This window comes from Phoxinus phoxinus (genome assembly GCF_949152265.1).
Source record: "Phoxinus phoxinus genome assembly, chromosome: 21".
Classification (NCBI taxonomy): Eukaryota; Metazoa; Chordata; class Actinopteri; order Cypriniformes; family Leuciscidae; genus Phoxinus; species Phoxinus phoxinus.
In genome coordinates, this window is record NC_136896.1 from 2305883 (window position 1) to 2321994 (window position 16112).

The 16112-nt window shown below is 35.7% G+C and overlaps 1 protein-coding gene across 1 annotated transcript; it reads right to left on the minus strand.

Annotated features, from left to right (window-relative positions):
• Window positions 1–671: 671 nt before the first annotated feature.
• Window positions 672–15826, minus strand: trim16 (tripartite motif containing 16). The gene is made up of 6 exons (XM_079595645.1): window positions 14214–15826; window positions 6426–6521; window positions 5552–5785; window positions 4120–4291; window positions 3917–4009; window positions 672–2671 (listed from the first exon to the last, which is right to left on the minus strand). Exons 1-6 carry the CDS (start codon window positions 14751–14753, stop codon window positions 2091–2093), a joined length of 1716 nt encoding a protein of 571 aa, XP_079451771.1. The 5' UTR covers window positions 14754–15826; the 3' UTR covers window positions 672–2090.
• Window positions 15827–16112: the final 286 nt, after the last annotated feature.

A 16112-nucleotide genomic window follows, 5' to 3' on the forward strand; every position in this document is an offset into this window, starting at 1 on the left:
ATATGATTTTGTGTCGTCTTAGCGGCCCCTAATTTAATAACAAATTATCCTTTCGACGGAAGTGAAATAATCAAAACAAACTTTAGCTGGAAAATAACTTTATTCAAGAACCGCTATAAAGGCCAAACAATCTGTTACCTTAAATTATACGTTTATCTCTGTAAAGCAGCTTTGAAACAATCTACATTGTTAAAAGCGCTATATAAATTAAGATGACTTGACTTGACTTGACACACACACACACACAAACTTAAATGTTGAATATATAGGCTATATTATTCTGTTTATTTTAATTTTCCGATATTTTAATAATCCTATTGCTTTGCATAGGCTACTGGATATTTCTCTATATATTACATAATTTTATTTGTGTGTGTGTGTGTGTGTGTATATATATATATATATATATATATATATATATATATATATATGTGAAATTATGAAAGAAATTAAATGATTAATGATTCATATAATTATAATAATTAAATAATTATTTCATATATTTTTATTATCTATATCTTGTTTCTCTGCATCTTCTGTTAGACAAATTACTTGTGTGTGGAAACATACAAATTCTGATTTTTATGCATTGGTTCATTGTGATTTATTGTTTAAAGTATCTTTATAATTTAGAAAGAATAAATACACATCATTTAACAATGACGCATTGCAGCATTACACTGTCCCGTAGACACCAGCGGAACCGGTTATGGCAACAAAACACACGGACAAATACCAGCATTTCCCACTGAAGTCATTTTATATTTGCAGAGACAGATGATGTTTATTTAGCTGGTAAAGTAACTGTCAGAGATCAGAGGAGCAAAACACAACATACGAGGGACACAGCAGCACATGACAGTGATCAGAGTCATTATAGAGTCCTATCTGTGTCATTATAGAGTCATATCTGTGTCATTATAGAGTCATATCTGTGTCATTATAGAGTCATATCTGTGTCCCGGTAACCCACCCAACCTCAGCGGGACCAACCCTGTGAAATGTGACGCAATATTTAACCGTGACTAATGGGTTTGGTCACTTGTGTAACATTACTGTAAACGAGAAACTTTTGTCTTACATATTTCAGCACGGATGCACTGATGTATGACACATATAACAATACACTATCATATATATATATCAGTACCTGTCAAAAGTTTGGACACATTACTATTTTAAATGTTTTTGAAAGAAGTCTCTTCTGCTCATCAAGCCTGCATTTATTTGATCATAATAAATACAGAAATATATGTAATATTGTGAAATATTATTACATTTAAAATAATGTTATATTATTTCGCATATTAGAATGATTTCTGGAGGATCATGTGACACTGAAGACTAGAGTAATGATGCTGAAATTTTTAGCTTTGATCACAGGAATAAAATTTTAAAATATATTAAAATAGAAAACCATTATTTTAAATTGTACAGTTTTTTTGATCAACAAGTCAAAACAAGTTACAGATTTTGAGGCTTGACGAGCATAAGACTTGTGGATTATATATATATATTATATATATTAATATGGTGCAAAAGTTCATTTATTTCAGTAATTCAACTTAAAAGGTGAAACTAATATATTATATAGACTCATTACATGCAAAGTGAGATATTTCAAGCCTTTATTTGCTATAATTTTGATGATTATGGCTTACAGATTATGAAAAAATAAGTTTTTCTAAACTTTCAAAATTAAAATATTCAAAATTAAAATATTGTGAAAAGGTTAAGCTGTAAGTCCTAATCATCAAAATTATAACAAATAAAGGCTTGAAATATCATATAATAAATATAATAAAAAGTTGAATGACTGAAATAAATGAACTTTTGCACCATATTCTAATTTTTCGAGTTTCACCTGTAAATATATATATATAAACAAAACACATTAATAGGCATTTATGGGTATTTTTTATACCGTAGCAGTCATAAAACTGTAATATCAGTCAGTTTAGGTCCCTCAGTTTACACAGTTAACATGTCTCAGGTTTTCCAGTCCAGATATCCCCTGAGATGAATGTTACCGCGATGCAAACGGCACATTATAATAAGGAAATGCAGCGGATCCAAGGAGCGAGAGCAGTTTATTGAGGCGAGGGAACCGGAGACGGCGCTGCGAGAGTCGACGACGCTCCCGCCGGCTCCAGGAGAACCACGTTCTCCTTCTTGGGAAGCCAGAACGCAGCGTAAAGCGGCTCCAGAAACTGAGCCTGGTACCTGTGCATGAGCGTCATGCCGTTCTCCACGTCGTAGAACGCCAGCTCGCCGGCGGTGTAATCCACGTACACGCCGATGCGCGAGGCTTTCGGGCCGCTGAGCGGCGTCTCCACGTCACTGTTCCACGCGGAGAACCCTCGGCCGTTCCACGTGAGACACCAGGAGAAGCTGTTCCCCGTGATGCAGCTGTTGCTCTCCGACCCCTTGCGGTCGATGCTCTTGTACGTCAGGCCGACGTGAGTTCCCTCTCCTCTCATGTCCACCTCGAAGTAGTGGCGTCCCAGGTAGAAGCTCTCGGCTGTCAGCACCTGCTTGAAGTGCTCGAAGCGCTCGGGGAGGTCTGAGTAACTGTGCTGCCACGGGGTCGTGTTCGTGACCTTCTTGCGCTCTTCTGTCAGACGCAGGAACTGATGAGCCGAGTCCGCATCGAAGTTTAGAGGAGTGACGTCTGTGGAGGAAACTCAGAGTCAATCACCCACACTATATTAATGTGAAGCAAAACCAGTTGAGAATTGCATTTATTGTGGAGAGGATTTGGTAAATTGCTGCTGCTGTAGTAAAATAAAAATATTAATATATTGGTAACACTTTATTTTACAGTGTCCTTGTTACATTTGTTACATATACTTACCATAGTAATAACAATAAATTTAGCAAAATTACATGCAACTAACCCTCAACCAAACCCTAATCCTACCCTAACCCTATAGTAAGTACATGTAGTTGTTTAAAGGGGTGGTAAAGTATGATTTCACTTTTCTAACTGTAGTTAGTGTGTAATGTTGCTGTTTGATCATAAACAACATCTGCAAAGTTACAACGCTCAAAGTTTAAAGCAAAGGAAGATATTTGCTTTTAAAGAAAAGGACTACAACAAACGGCTGGTAGGAACTACACGACATTCTTCTCGGGTTAGTGACATCACCAGCCCTAAAATTTACATAAGCCCCGCCCCCGGGAATAAACCCCGCCCCCGGGAACACACAGTCCACGTTGAGAAGAGGAAGAATTGTAATTGTATTTTATTTTATTTCAGTTTTAGTCATTTTAGTAATTTAAATTAAACTAAACTAAAATGAGATAGTTGCATTTGTAAGTAGTTGAAATAAAAAGTTTGTCCATAGTTCAATTCTGACTATTAACTATGACTTTCCCCTCAATAATAAGCAGTAATTAGGAGTTTATTGAGGCAAAAGTCATAGTTAATAGTCAGAATTGAACTATGGACAAACTTTTTATTTCAACTACTTACAAATGCAACTATCTAATTTTCGTTTAGTTTAATTTAAATTACTAAAACTAAAACAGAAATAAAATCAAATACAATTCTATAGAGACATATTTATAAAATAATAATAAAAATGACAAAAAACAACAACAAAATTGCTAAAAGTTTTAACTTAAGTTAAGGAAAAACTCCACAGGGTACAAAAATGTAACTAATTAAAATCATAATTTTTGCACAATTTTAGGTATTGGGTGATTAAGGGATGTAGAATATGATCATGCAGAATCAGGCATTAATATGTGCTTCATAAGTACTAATAAACAGCCAATATCTAATATGCATGATAATAAGCGGCTAGTTTACAGTGAAAATCGTTCTATAATAGTTAAGGTTTATTTTATTTCAAGTAAGGAAGATCTTTTTAATGTAGTTTGTTTTAGGGCTAATAACCCTGTGAACACTCACATTTGAGGAAGTCGTCTCTGGTCTTCGGTTTGGGAATCGACAGGTTTTGTTTCGCAGTGATCATGGCATGAACCGTCTTTATGCCAATGTTATCTGTGATTTGACAAAGATGTTTGGGTAAATTTGCAACGTTTCAAAATGCTTTATACAACACGAATGATGTTTCTGAAATGCTCAAACTCATGGAGATTTTGCACACTGACCGTTTTTACAGGTTTCTTTGAGTTTGTTGGTGTATGAGGTCTGCAGGCTGGCGCACATCGCTTGGGTGGACTGTTTGATAACACCACTGAACAACCGCAGTTGATCCATGAGCCCGATGTAAACTCCAGGTAAAGACACATCGACTGCTTCCTTTTTCCACTCGGAATACTCCTGGAAAATACACAATATTGATAATAAAGCATTAAAATCCTCCTGCAGTCACTACTTTGATCCCTTAAAACTCATCTTTGATCAACAAAATGACATATTTCAGTGTTTTTTTTTCCGTAAAAAATAAAAATAGCCTTAAAATAGCTTGAATGTAACTCTTCACCCTCATTTTAACAAACAAACTAAATCTTACTGAAAGCTCATGTTTTGAGATATCAAACTCAAATTTTCAACACAATTTTGCTTTGATTTTCCGATAGTTTTAGAGTCCAACATGTTTCATAAACTATATATTTTATACAAAATATTGTTCATAAATCATTTTCATATACTTAAACCTCTATAACTTTTTTTTGGTATCACTTTTAAATATTTTATACAAGAATAATCTGGCAAAGGGTCTTCTTTAAAATGACACCAAACTTAAGTCTGTGTTCCCAAGCTTCACATTTTAATGAACGTTTTTTGTCCTCTATGGACCTATGTGTAACTTGTTTTAATTGATGCACAAGGGGAAAGTCAATCATTTTATCCCTTAAAACTCATCTTTGATATATTTCAGGGTTTTTTTCCCAGTAAAAATTATGCCTTAAAATAGCTTAAATGTACACGTGAAACTCGATTTTTTTTTAATATTGTGCACATTGTTTATTTTTTTTTACAAATATTTCAGTAATTCAACTTAAAAGGTGAAACTAATATATTATATAGACTCATTACATGCAAAGTGAGATATTTCAAGCCTTTATTTGTTATAATTTTGATGATTATGGCTAACAGCTTATGAAAACCTTTTCACAATATTCTAATTTTGAATATGCGGTTTTCATATTACTCTAAAAAATGCTGGGTTGTTTAAACCCAATTTTGGGTCAAATATGGACAAACCCAAATGTTGGGTTACATTTTTTAATACAATTTTTAACCCAACGTTTGGGTTTGTCCATATTTGACCCAAAATTGGGTTGAAACAACCCAGCATTTTTTAGAGTGTAAGCTGTACGCCATAATCATCAAAATGATAACAAATAAAGGCTTGAAATATCTCACTTTGCATGTAATGAGTCTATATAATATATTAGTTTCACCTTTTAAGTTGAATTACTGAACTTTTGCACCATATTCTCATCTTTCCAGTTTCACTATACTGTAGAAGTCATAAAACTGTAATAGTAACTCTTCACGCTTGCCTCATTCACACATCACCTTTGACCCACAACACATGCCTAAAATACCTGAAGTTCATGAATGGCTCCATACCTGCAGGAAGTCGATGTCATTTTTGTTTTTGGTGATTTTCTCGACCCGACCCTGAGTCTTCTTCAGTTCAGAGCAGCGCTGCTCGAGATGAACTCGTATCCCCTCGGCTTGCTTCAGCGCCTGCCGTTCCTCGGCCTCCAGAATCTCCTTCACCTCCTTCTTCACCTGCTCGACGGCCAGCATCAGTGTCTCGAACTGCTCCTCGATCACTCCTCGCACGTCCTTCACAGACGCCTGCGGGAACACACACAGTCAGGACAAGCCACTGAGCAATTCCAGAGAAAAAAAGGGTTGTTCTTTCTACAGCCGGCGGGGAATGCAGTTACATAACGTACATCATGTTTTTGAAGCTCCAGATATTTACTCACTTTCTGAACATAAGGATGTCAAATGTCATCTTATATGTACATAAAGCAGAATGCACAGGAAAACTGGCATTAATAAACCACTAGGGTGTAATCTAACACACGAAATCCAAGTTAATTAATGAGACTTTTAATAAAAAATGTGAACAGAGAAGTCAGAATAGCAAGTAACATATACAATATAGGACAAAGAACTGAGGAAACACAGCGCTTATGAACATGAGGAAACATAATCAGGATGAAACCGAACAGGTGTGTGGGACTGATTAACAAATGAGGAAACTAAGTAAGAAATCAGGCGAACTAAAACACAAATAAATGTCTAAATAAACACAGTAAGGTTGATCAGATCCCACTCACCCGAATCGGAATTCAGAGAACGAATGAACTCCATTCCCAGTTTACTTTATAGTACAGTTAATATGTTATCTATTAACACTAGTCTAGCATTGCGGTCTTGTGCAGTAAATCCAAAAATGACTGACTTTACATTTACTGGTGTGTTTTACCTCTATAGACACCGTGTTGACCTGTAACTTGTTAATGGCGTTTTCCGCTGCTGTGACCGTCTTCATCATGTCTGCCTGTTTGTCATGAAGCTCTTTCTGGAAACACACAAACACACACAATATTGTGTTGACAAATACAAATCCAGTTCCTTGTCATTTTGAAATAGCAAATTAAACATGAATCATTTTAATTCTTACACTAATATTTTTTAAGACACTGGTAAAATATTCCTTAATGTAATGAAATATTGACAATTTTCTTGAAAACATTTCTTGAAACAATAAAAAAGCAAACAATATATGCATGACATTTATTGAAAAAGTAATTGGTAATTGCGACTTTAATTTTTTTTTTTTTTCCGAGATGAAAACTCCAAATTCTGAGGGAAAAAGTCTGAACTGTGAGATTTAAACTCGCAATTGTGAGGAAAAAATCTGAATTGTAAGATATAAACTCGCAATTGTGAGAAAAAAGTCTGAATTGTGAGATATAAACTCGCAATTGTGAGGAAAAAAGTCTGAATTGTGAGATATAAACTCGCAATTGTGAGGAAAAAGTCTGAATTGTGAGATATAAACTCGCAATTGTGAGAAAAAAGTCTGAATTGTGAGATATAAATTCGCAATTGTGAGAAAAAAGTCTGAATTGTGAGATATAAACTCGCAATTGTGAGAAAAAAGTCTGAATTGTGAGATATAAACTCGCAATTGTGAGAAAAAAGTCTGAATTGTGAGATATAAACTCGCAATTGTGAGAAAAAAGTCTGAATTGTGAGATATAAACTCGCAATTGTGAGAAAAAAGTCTGAATTGTGAGATATAAACTCGCAATTGTGAGAAAAAAGTCTGAATTGTGAGATATAAACTCGCAATTGTGAGGAAAAAGTCTGAATTGTGAGATATAAACTCGCAATTGTGAGAAAAAAGTCTGAATTGTGAGATATAAATTCGCAATTGTGAGAAAAAAGTCTGAATTGTGAGATATAAACTCGCAATTGTGAGAAAAAAGTCTGAATTGTGAGATATAAACTCGCAATTGTGAGAAAAAAGTCTGAATTGTGAGATATAAACTCGCAATTGTGAGAAAAAAGTCTGAATTGTGAGATATAAACTCGCAATTGTGAGAAAAAAGTCTGAATTGTGAGATATAAACTCGCAATTGTGAGAAAGAAAAATGGACCAAAGTGAGCATCCCTTTGAATTAGAGAGTAATATGAGTAACCAGAAAGGCATCATCTGTACTCAGCTTTTTCTTTGCATTCCACAGGCAGGTTCAGACAAAAACTTCCTCTACGGTTACTCTTGTTCTGTGTGTTTGCTAAAGGGAACATCTCAAACAATAGAGTTTCCCTCCACCCTGACCATCCAGTCACAGAATAGCCCCGCTGTATCGGACCAGTATCGGGCGCAGCGCATTACACGTAACAAGAGACTGTTTTATAAGTAACTAGTAAACTAATACTTTTTCAAATATATACTTTTTTTTTTTTTACTATTTATTGACTGACAGCTCTTCTGTGTTGAGAGGAATCAGGAGTAATACAGAGACATGGAAACATGATGCTTAATGTGAGCATTTACTCATCTCACTTGCACAAAAACAGATTCAGTATTCCACAATATGAATAAAAACAGTGAAATGCAAACTCGGAATATTACGCAGCAATAATTAAATATGTTAAATAACACAAATATACTTTATCTCACATGATCCAATTCAACAAATACAAATAAGCAAGGCGTGAATTAGCATTTCCTTCAGACTGAGGCTTATTCATTTCACTTTTGGTGTGAAAGGGCCTTAACATTTGCCAAAGTTATTAACAAACAAGCAAGCCCAGCACAGGTTAAAACAAAAAGTTACGCAAAAGTAACTAGGCTATACTGCAATTAGTTACTTTTTTTAGGGAGAAAGCAATATTGTAATGCATTACTTTTAATAGTAGCTTTCTGCACTAGTGTTGATGAACCCCTCCCTGCACTCCCTCCAGTTAAAACATGCTTAGATACGCTCTCTGACACACACACACACACACACACACACACACACACACACACACACACACACACACACACACACACACACACACACACACACACACACACACACACACACACACACACACACACACGGTGTTCCTTCACTCATCATCCTGCAGCTAAGACACACATTTCTCAGAAAAGGCTGTATTGTTCTCATAAACATGTCCTGAGGTTATTATGAATGCTATGGGTGCCCTACAGGGACAAAATTTCATTTGAAAACTGAACAAGGACACTTTGAGCGGTGTTTTGTGGGACAAATGATGTGGCAAAGTTTAATATTTTAGTAATAATAAGGAGCCACATAGACACTTACTAACCCAGCAAGCAATAGCCGTCATTTCACAGTCTGGGTTAACTATAGACCCGATATAGTCCGGCTATGAGGAACACACTTCTAGCCAAAATAACCTTGAATTATGTAGTTTTTGCCAAAATAACTTGCTATGATATTAATGTAAGCAAAGTAAACAGTGATTACAAGGTGTTAGCTTTCATTTCTTCACTCATTGCATTTCTTTATCTAATTGATGAGTCTATTCTTGGGCTCTGGTTTAGACATCTATTCAATTTTTACTGACAGCCCAAATTTAGCCTTGTTTTAGCCTAGACGTCTGGGCTGGACGGCTTTTAGACGTCTTTTAAATGCAGAGTTGCTTGCTGGGTAAAATCCAACGTAGCAATTTAGAAAAGCTTTCAGCAACAACACACAACAGTGTATCTTTGTTTTGCACAGGTAATCACATATTCTTCAGATTGCCAGTAATGTATTATAGTTATGTCTTACGTATGTCAAACATGGACGCTGTAACGTAAAGTGTTTGGTGATTATCATCACTGAGAATGAGTTGCAAAGCAGTCAGTGATGTCATGACCTCACTAAACTAGATATGTAACAGAGATTTTGAGTGTCATAGTTTCTCTATTCATCAGCTGAGAGGAAGTTTCTCAAAAGGTAACAGGACTGACCGTGTCTGTTAGTTCTGTGATCGTGTCAGGCAGGATTGCTGAACATGTTATTTGTGTTGCGCAACGCTGTAACCTAATGATCACACACACACACACACACACACACACACACACACACACACACACACACACACACACACACACACACACACACAGGGTGTGTTGTTTTACATCAAAAGATTTCCTAACAGATGACTAATGTCAGGGACAACCGATAGTTCAACCAATAATAGAAATTCTGTCATTATTTACTAGGGGTGTAACAATATATTGTGTCACAATATATCGCAATACAGAAACGCAACAATATGTAGCCTACTATTGTGTATAGGTCACCCACAAAATAAAAATTACTGTGTGAGAAAAAATTCAAAAGTTTTAGTGTCAGTACTACATTAAACTACTATAATGTTGAATATAATGTATAATAATGCAATGGGGGAATATTTGTGGGTCCTGATAATGCCAGATGTCTTGTTACCAGTAAAAAGTGGCCTATATTTTACAGTTTTTCCCAATTGCTAGCACACTAAAATGACATGCACAGTGACAGCACAATTATTTAAACTGACACAGAGAGCAAAACCTCTTCTCAAGTCTCCAAAAGTCTAAACACATTTTCTTATTTACACACATTTTGCAATCGACCGTTCGCAAAGACCCCCTTAGTTACTGTCGCTATGTCCGGCAAGCTACGTAACGCCGCTCTCACACACACCATGTTCTCACGCAGTGAAAAATACATCGCGGAGCATAGAGGAGACTGACAACACACTGACAGACACAGACCAAGTTACTTTTGATATTAAACATATTAAACAAAGTCTCACCTTTCAAATTTGGAAGAAATTTAAACAATAAATACCGTTTTGTGGCTCTTTAATGTGTCGTGACTCGTGTCAGATCGCTGTGTCACTCAGTTAAAGCCGCTCGTGAACCGATCATCTCTTCCTTCTAATTCATTTATAGCATCAAATAAACATGAATGAACATCAGAAGGAATGTTGTTTTAACCGCAGAAAGACGTCAGTACACTCCGCTTCTCAAGCTCAAATCCTCCCATGTTAATCTACTAACTCTCCTGACTGCTTTGTCCAACAAAATGGCGAATGGCGAAGTTTGATTGGTCAGATCACCTGTCAATCAAGCTCTCTGCATAAAACACAACAATCTGACATAAAGTCACATGTTTGCCATTTCAAAATGACAACAGTGTGTAGTTGGTTAGACAACAATCTGGTAATATGAATGAAGTGTGTGGCATTTCGTTTGATTTTGATAATGATGTAGTTTTGGTTCCGGATCCGGATATAATCAGGTATTTTGCAGTTTGGGTGTGTGGTTTTGTGAAAGTATTTTGATAAAACCAGTTTGCAATATTGTGTGTTAGCAATTGGAACAAACTGTAAATACATTGACAGTGCAAGCACATTTATTTCATGAATATATTCAGCTTCAGAATCATGAATATTGTTATTCTGATGTCTCTATTGTCCCGTGCTTTGGGTTTCCAGCACCAAAGTCCAAACCTCATTTACACCCTAATGTAATACAACATTTTGCATTTTAATCAACAGTAATTTTAACCTTTTCTTGGTCTTGGAGTATCTTAATAATATCGTAGTGTGAGTTCAGTATCGCGATATGTATCGAATCGTAACATGAGGGTATCGTTACACCGCTAATATTTACTCGCCCTCAAGTTTTTAAAACCTTTTAAACAACTTCCAAAAAAAGTACTTTACTTTTGCATGTTAAAAGCACCTTGAAAGTATATTAATAATGGTCCATGTACATGCATTATATATGGTCTTCTGAAATCCTACAATAGTTTTATGCAAGGAAATGTAAGTTAATAAACACTAAAAAAATATTTTCAGTCTGTTTCTCATATAATGAATTGCATTGCGTCAGAAGACTATGGTCTATGAAGGTATATGGCACTTTTTTGTCATATTTGGAGGAGTTTAATAGAGGTTTATAATGTTACAAAAGATTTCCATTTTAAATAAATGCTGTTCTTTTGGATTCGTCAAAAAATCCAGAAAAAAAATATCATGGTTTACACAAAGATATGAAGCAGCAGATCTGTTTAACGTTGATCATAATAAGAGCTGCTTTCAAACTCAACCGGATAAAAGCTTCTTTGTTTGTTTATCATGCAAATAGGCCAGAAAATTTGACTGTAAATAACCAACAGCGTTCATGTGCGGCCACAGCAAAAAAAAAAAAAAAATTTTAAAGGTGTTGCATTATAATGAAAACAGTGTTTACATTGAGTATCCAGTCTTTAAAAAATCCCATAAGCTTCCTAATGTTTGTGTTTGTTAGTTGAGCTATTGATATTCACGTGTGTCTTTATTATCACAGAACATCTGAGATGTTTTGCATTCTTGAGGAGATTTCACACAGACGTCATGAACTGACGCGCACATCTCCATGCAGAATAGAGAAACCAGTTTTAGATCAAACAGGATCAGAAACACATTAAATTACGACACACGCGGTACGTCAACGAGGAAAAGGAAAGAGTAATCCCAAGAGATCTTTCAGTTGCTAATGACATTGAATGGAGAGCAAATGGGTCAAACTCACACATGAGCCTAAACTAGTCCAGCTCAACCAAACACTAACCAAAATAATGATGAATCAGCAGTGTACTTTTTTTTAAAGATTTGATATCACAACAAGATCAAGATTGACTAATGTTATTCAGTTGGCATAATATTTTGAGTTTTGGTTGATTAAAACACATTATTTGTGTTTTTTTTTTAGGTATAACCAACAATATATATCAAAATTCTACTTTCTATTTTCCATTACTTTAAATCATCAAAATATATATATTTTTAAGTTACAGGATTCAACTCAATTTTTTAAGTCAGTTTAATATCATTTAAGTTGCACTGTAAAAAAATGTTTTGGTTTAACTTAAAAAAGCAAGTTAACTTGTTGCCTTAAAATTTTGAGTTCGTTGTAATTGTAATTAAAAATTTGAGTTAATACAATGAAGAAGAACGGTTTAATAAACAGAAACTCAAAATAGTTTGTTATCTTCACACATTAGTTATCGAAGTTGATTTGACAAAAGATAAAAATGAAAATATCATGAAAATATTTTTTTACAGTGTGAAATGACTGGCACAGCCAATTTGATTACACTCAAAAATGGCAGCAACTGAACTTTTCTGAAGTTTTTTAAGTAGAAGTGGTGGACATTTTCTACTTTCTTGTTACATTGGTGAAAATCCCCCCCCCCCCCCCCCCCCATGCTGTTTGAATGGTTAGCAACAGCACAACATGATTTGAGGAATCATTCACACCTAAAGCACTATTAAACTTCATTGTGTGAGCTTGATCACATCACTAACCTTCAGCATCAGTAACAAGCTTATAGCAAACACTAATGGCTCTTTACCAGGCGTCTCATGAGCACACAGTCCCATTGAACCAGTGTAAGCACATAGACACTGAGATGCTGTCAGATATGATGTTCTTACAATATGATCTGATGCAATCAGAGTGAGAGAGAGAGGAAAGATAAAGTCCTCTGTTCCTTACGTCACATGATTAATTGGATATAAGGAACAGTTTGTGTTTATAGAGGCAATGGGGCTAAATTACCCTCAAAGATGAAGTGTTTGGTTTTTATTTTAAGATACGTTCTCCCATTTTAGCTTCAAATGCAAAAACATATATAAGTAAGATGAGCGTAAACCCTGTGGCTGGATTCGGACGAACACACTACTCTTACTATATGATATATATATGTTATATGAAAGTGTGCAATTCTGAACAAGATCAAAATGCTATCAAAAAGTTGCTCATTTGGTTAGAGCACATCCTGATACAACAACACCATCGGTTTGACTGACCAATGAGTGTTGAGGAATATTTTTTTGTGGTTCTAGTTGCTCAATTTTTTTTTTTTTTTTGAGGAGCCTATAATACGATATTTTTTCTGATTCCAAAATACATAGTATTATGTATATGACCCCAACACATTTATGTGACAGTGAATTTGAATCACCTTCATCAAAGCCAGAAGTTTGGGGTCAGCAGTAATGTTGTTGTTTTTCTAAAGAAACTAACACTTTTATTCAGCAAGGATGTATTATATTGAAATAAAAGGGTCAGTAAATACGTTTATAATGTTACAAATGTTTTCTATTTTCAGTTGAACAATCCATTTTTTATCATCCTGAAATAGTTTTTATAATGGTTTCCACAAAAATATGAAGCAGCAGCACAACTGTTTTGAACATTGATAACAATCAGAAATGTTTCTTGAGCAGCAAATTAGCATATTCACTGTAAAAAAATTTTTTTTACATTTTTTTATGTGGTTTCAGATAACATCATATTTTGAGTTTCGGTTGATTAATCTCCGTCATTATATTGCAACTCAAATTCTGTTTTTCATTGTAAGAACTCAAAATGAAGGCGACCAGGCAACTTACATTTTTAAGTTTTTTTTACTGTGAAGAATGATTTCTGAAGGATCATGTGACACTGAAGACTGGAGTAATGATGCTGAAAATTCGGCTTTGATCACTGGAATAAATTTCATTTTACAATATATTCACATAGAAAACAGCTATTTTGAATTGTAAAAATATTTCACAATTGTACTGTATTTTTGATCAAATAAATGCAGCCTTTGGTGAGCAGAAGCTAACCAAGTTAACCTAAATTTGAACATTATTAGGCAATAATCATACATGATTTTGATTTTAAGATTATTAATAAAAAGATGAAAGTGCCCCTCAGCAATACCTCTATGTTCCTGCGCGCCTCCGCGATGGGCACGGCGTTGTGCCCGCGGTGTTCCTCGCGCACGCACTCCGGGCACACGCAGCGCGCGTCGGCCAGGCAGTAGAGCTCCAGCGGCCCGCCGTGCGTCTCACACGTGCGTCTCTCGATGTCCCGCAGCGGCTCCACCAGCTTGTGGCTCTGAAACTTGACGTTCTCCAGGTGTGGCCTCAGGTGATCCTCGCAGTACGACACCAGGCAGGTCAAGCACGACTTTTTGGCCCGGCACGGCCGGTCGATGCAGGAGTCGCACGTGACGTCATCTGGCCCCAGCGCGAGCTCTTCGTCCTGGGGCTTCTGGGGGTCCTCCGACTCCTGGAGGTCTTCTTGAATCTTAGTTTCCTCGGTGATCTTGCTGTCCGTATCTCCTTCTGTCTCCGGAGATCCATTGACCTGGATCGTCTTCTCCTCTTCTGTAGACTTCAGATTGTCCTCCTTCTGCTTGAGTTTATCTGAACTGATGCTGCTTGTTGGCAGATCTGCTGTGAGCACCACGTCGCACATGACTGCTTTCTGTCTGTCTGTCTTCAAGTGTCATGAGCTTTGACTTCAGTTTAAAGTTGCAGCCAAGCCCAAAGTTTTGACAGGTGAGTTGATCCAAGCCACTCCCCTTGAAACTCAACCAGTTCCTCATATTCTCCTCCCAGCCAGAGGCGATGGGCGTGGTTACTCGTGTGTGGGCGTGGCTACATGGTGATGTGGGCGTGGTCAGTATGCAGATCATGAGGGCATGTGGTTGCTGTTATGGAGGTGTTTTAATACCTTAATATGGTTGCAGGCTGATATAATTGTTTGCATGGCTAAGTAACAGTTCAATTATTCACCCTCAAACCCTTCTGTGGGACAAAAGGAGATGTTAGGCAGAATGTGCTGCACTTTTCCATACATTGAAAGTGAATGATAAAATGGTTGTGAAAATAACATCACTCACACAGGATGCATTCATTAATACAATCAATTGGTTGCACTTTATTTTACAATGTACTTACCTAAGAAAATACTGGGTAATATAACTACAGGGGTTTACCCTGAGTTCCTTATTTATTCTTATTATTTTTTTGTGTGATACATGTATCCCCGGTGTTCTTTGTTCAATATAAAATAAAAAAATTAACTACAGGGGTTCAGGTTGGGTTTAGATGTATGTTCAGAGTTAGTACACTGTAAAAAGTTCAGATAACATAATATTTAGAGTTTATTGTCCAATTGAGTTTATTTACCAATCTCCTCCATTGCATTAACTCAATTGTTTAATTTCAATGAACTCAATTTTTTAAGGCAACCAGGTAACTTACTTTTTTAAGTTGAACCAACAATATTTTTTTACAGTGTACTTATTTATTGTAATTGTAATAAGTAACATGGGGAACAGGACTGTAAAATAAAGTGGGTTACACTTTGTTACACTGTAATTGTACATTTACGTACTGAGTGATATAATATTACATGCAAACTTACTATAGTGTTTGGATTAGGGTTAGATTTGGTTTATGGTTAGTTGCATGTAATTATGCATAATTCATAGTTATATAGTAACCACATGTAACAATGAAACTGTAAAATAAAGTGCTAGCGGATGTTTAATGTTGTGGCGGATCTTCAGTCTTAACAGGAGAATCTTTTCAGATTTAAACATTGACTCATTTTGAGATAAAGGGCAGTGCTGCCCCCTGCTGGACAAAGGGAACATTTCAAATGTAATTAAAATAAATGATAGTTACATTTGTATTTTTAAATGTTATATATAGATATATATATATATATACACAACATTTAAAAATACAAATCTACCATATTTATCTATTATTATTCTTTTGTACTCACCCTGATTCCAATCCCACCTGACTTTCTATATCCGGAAAC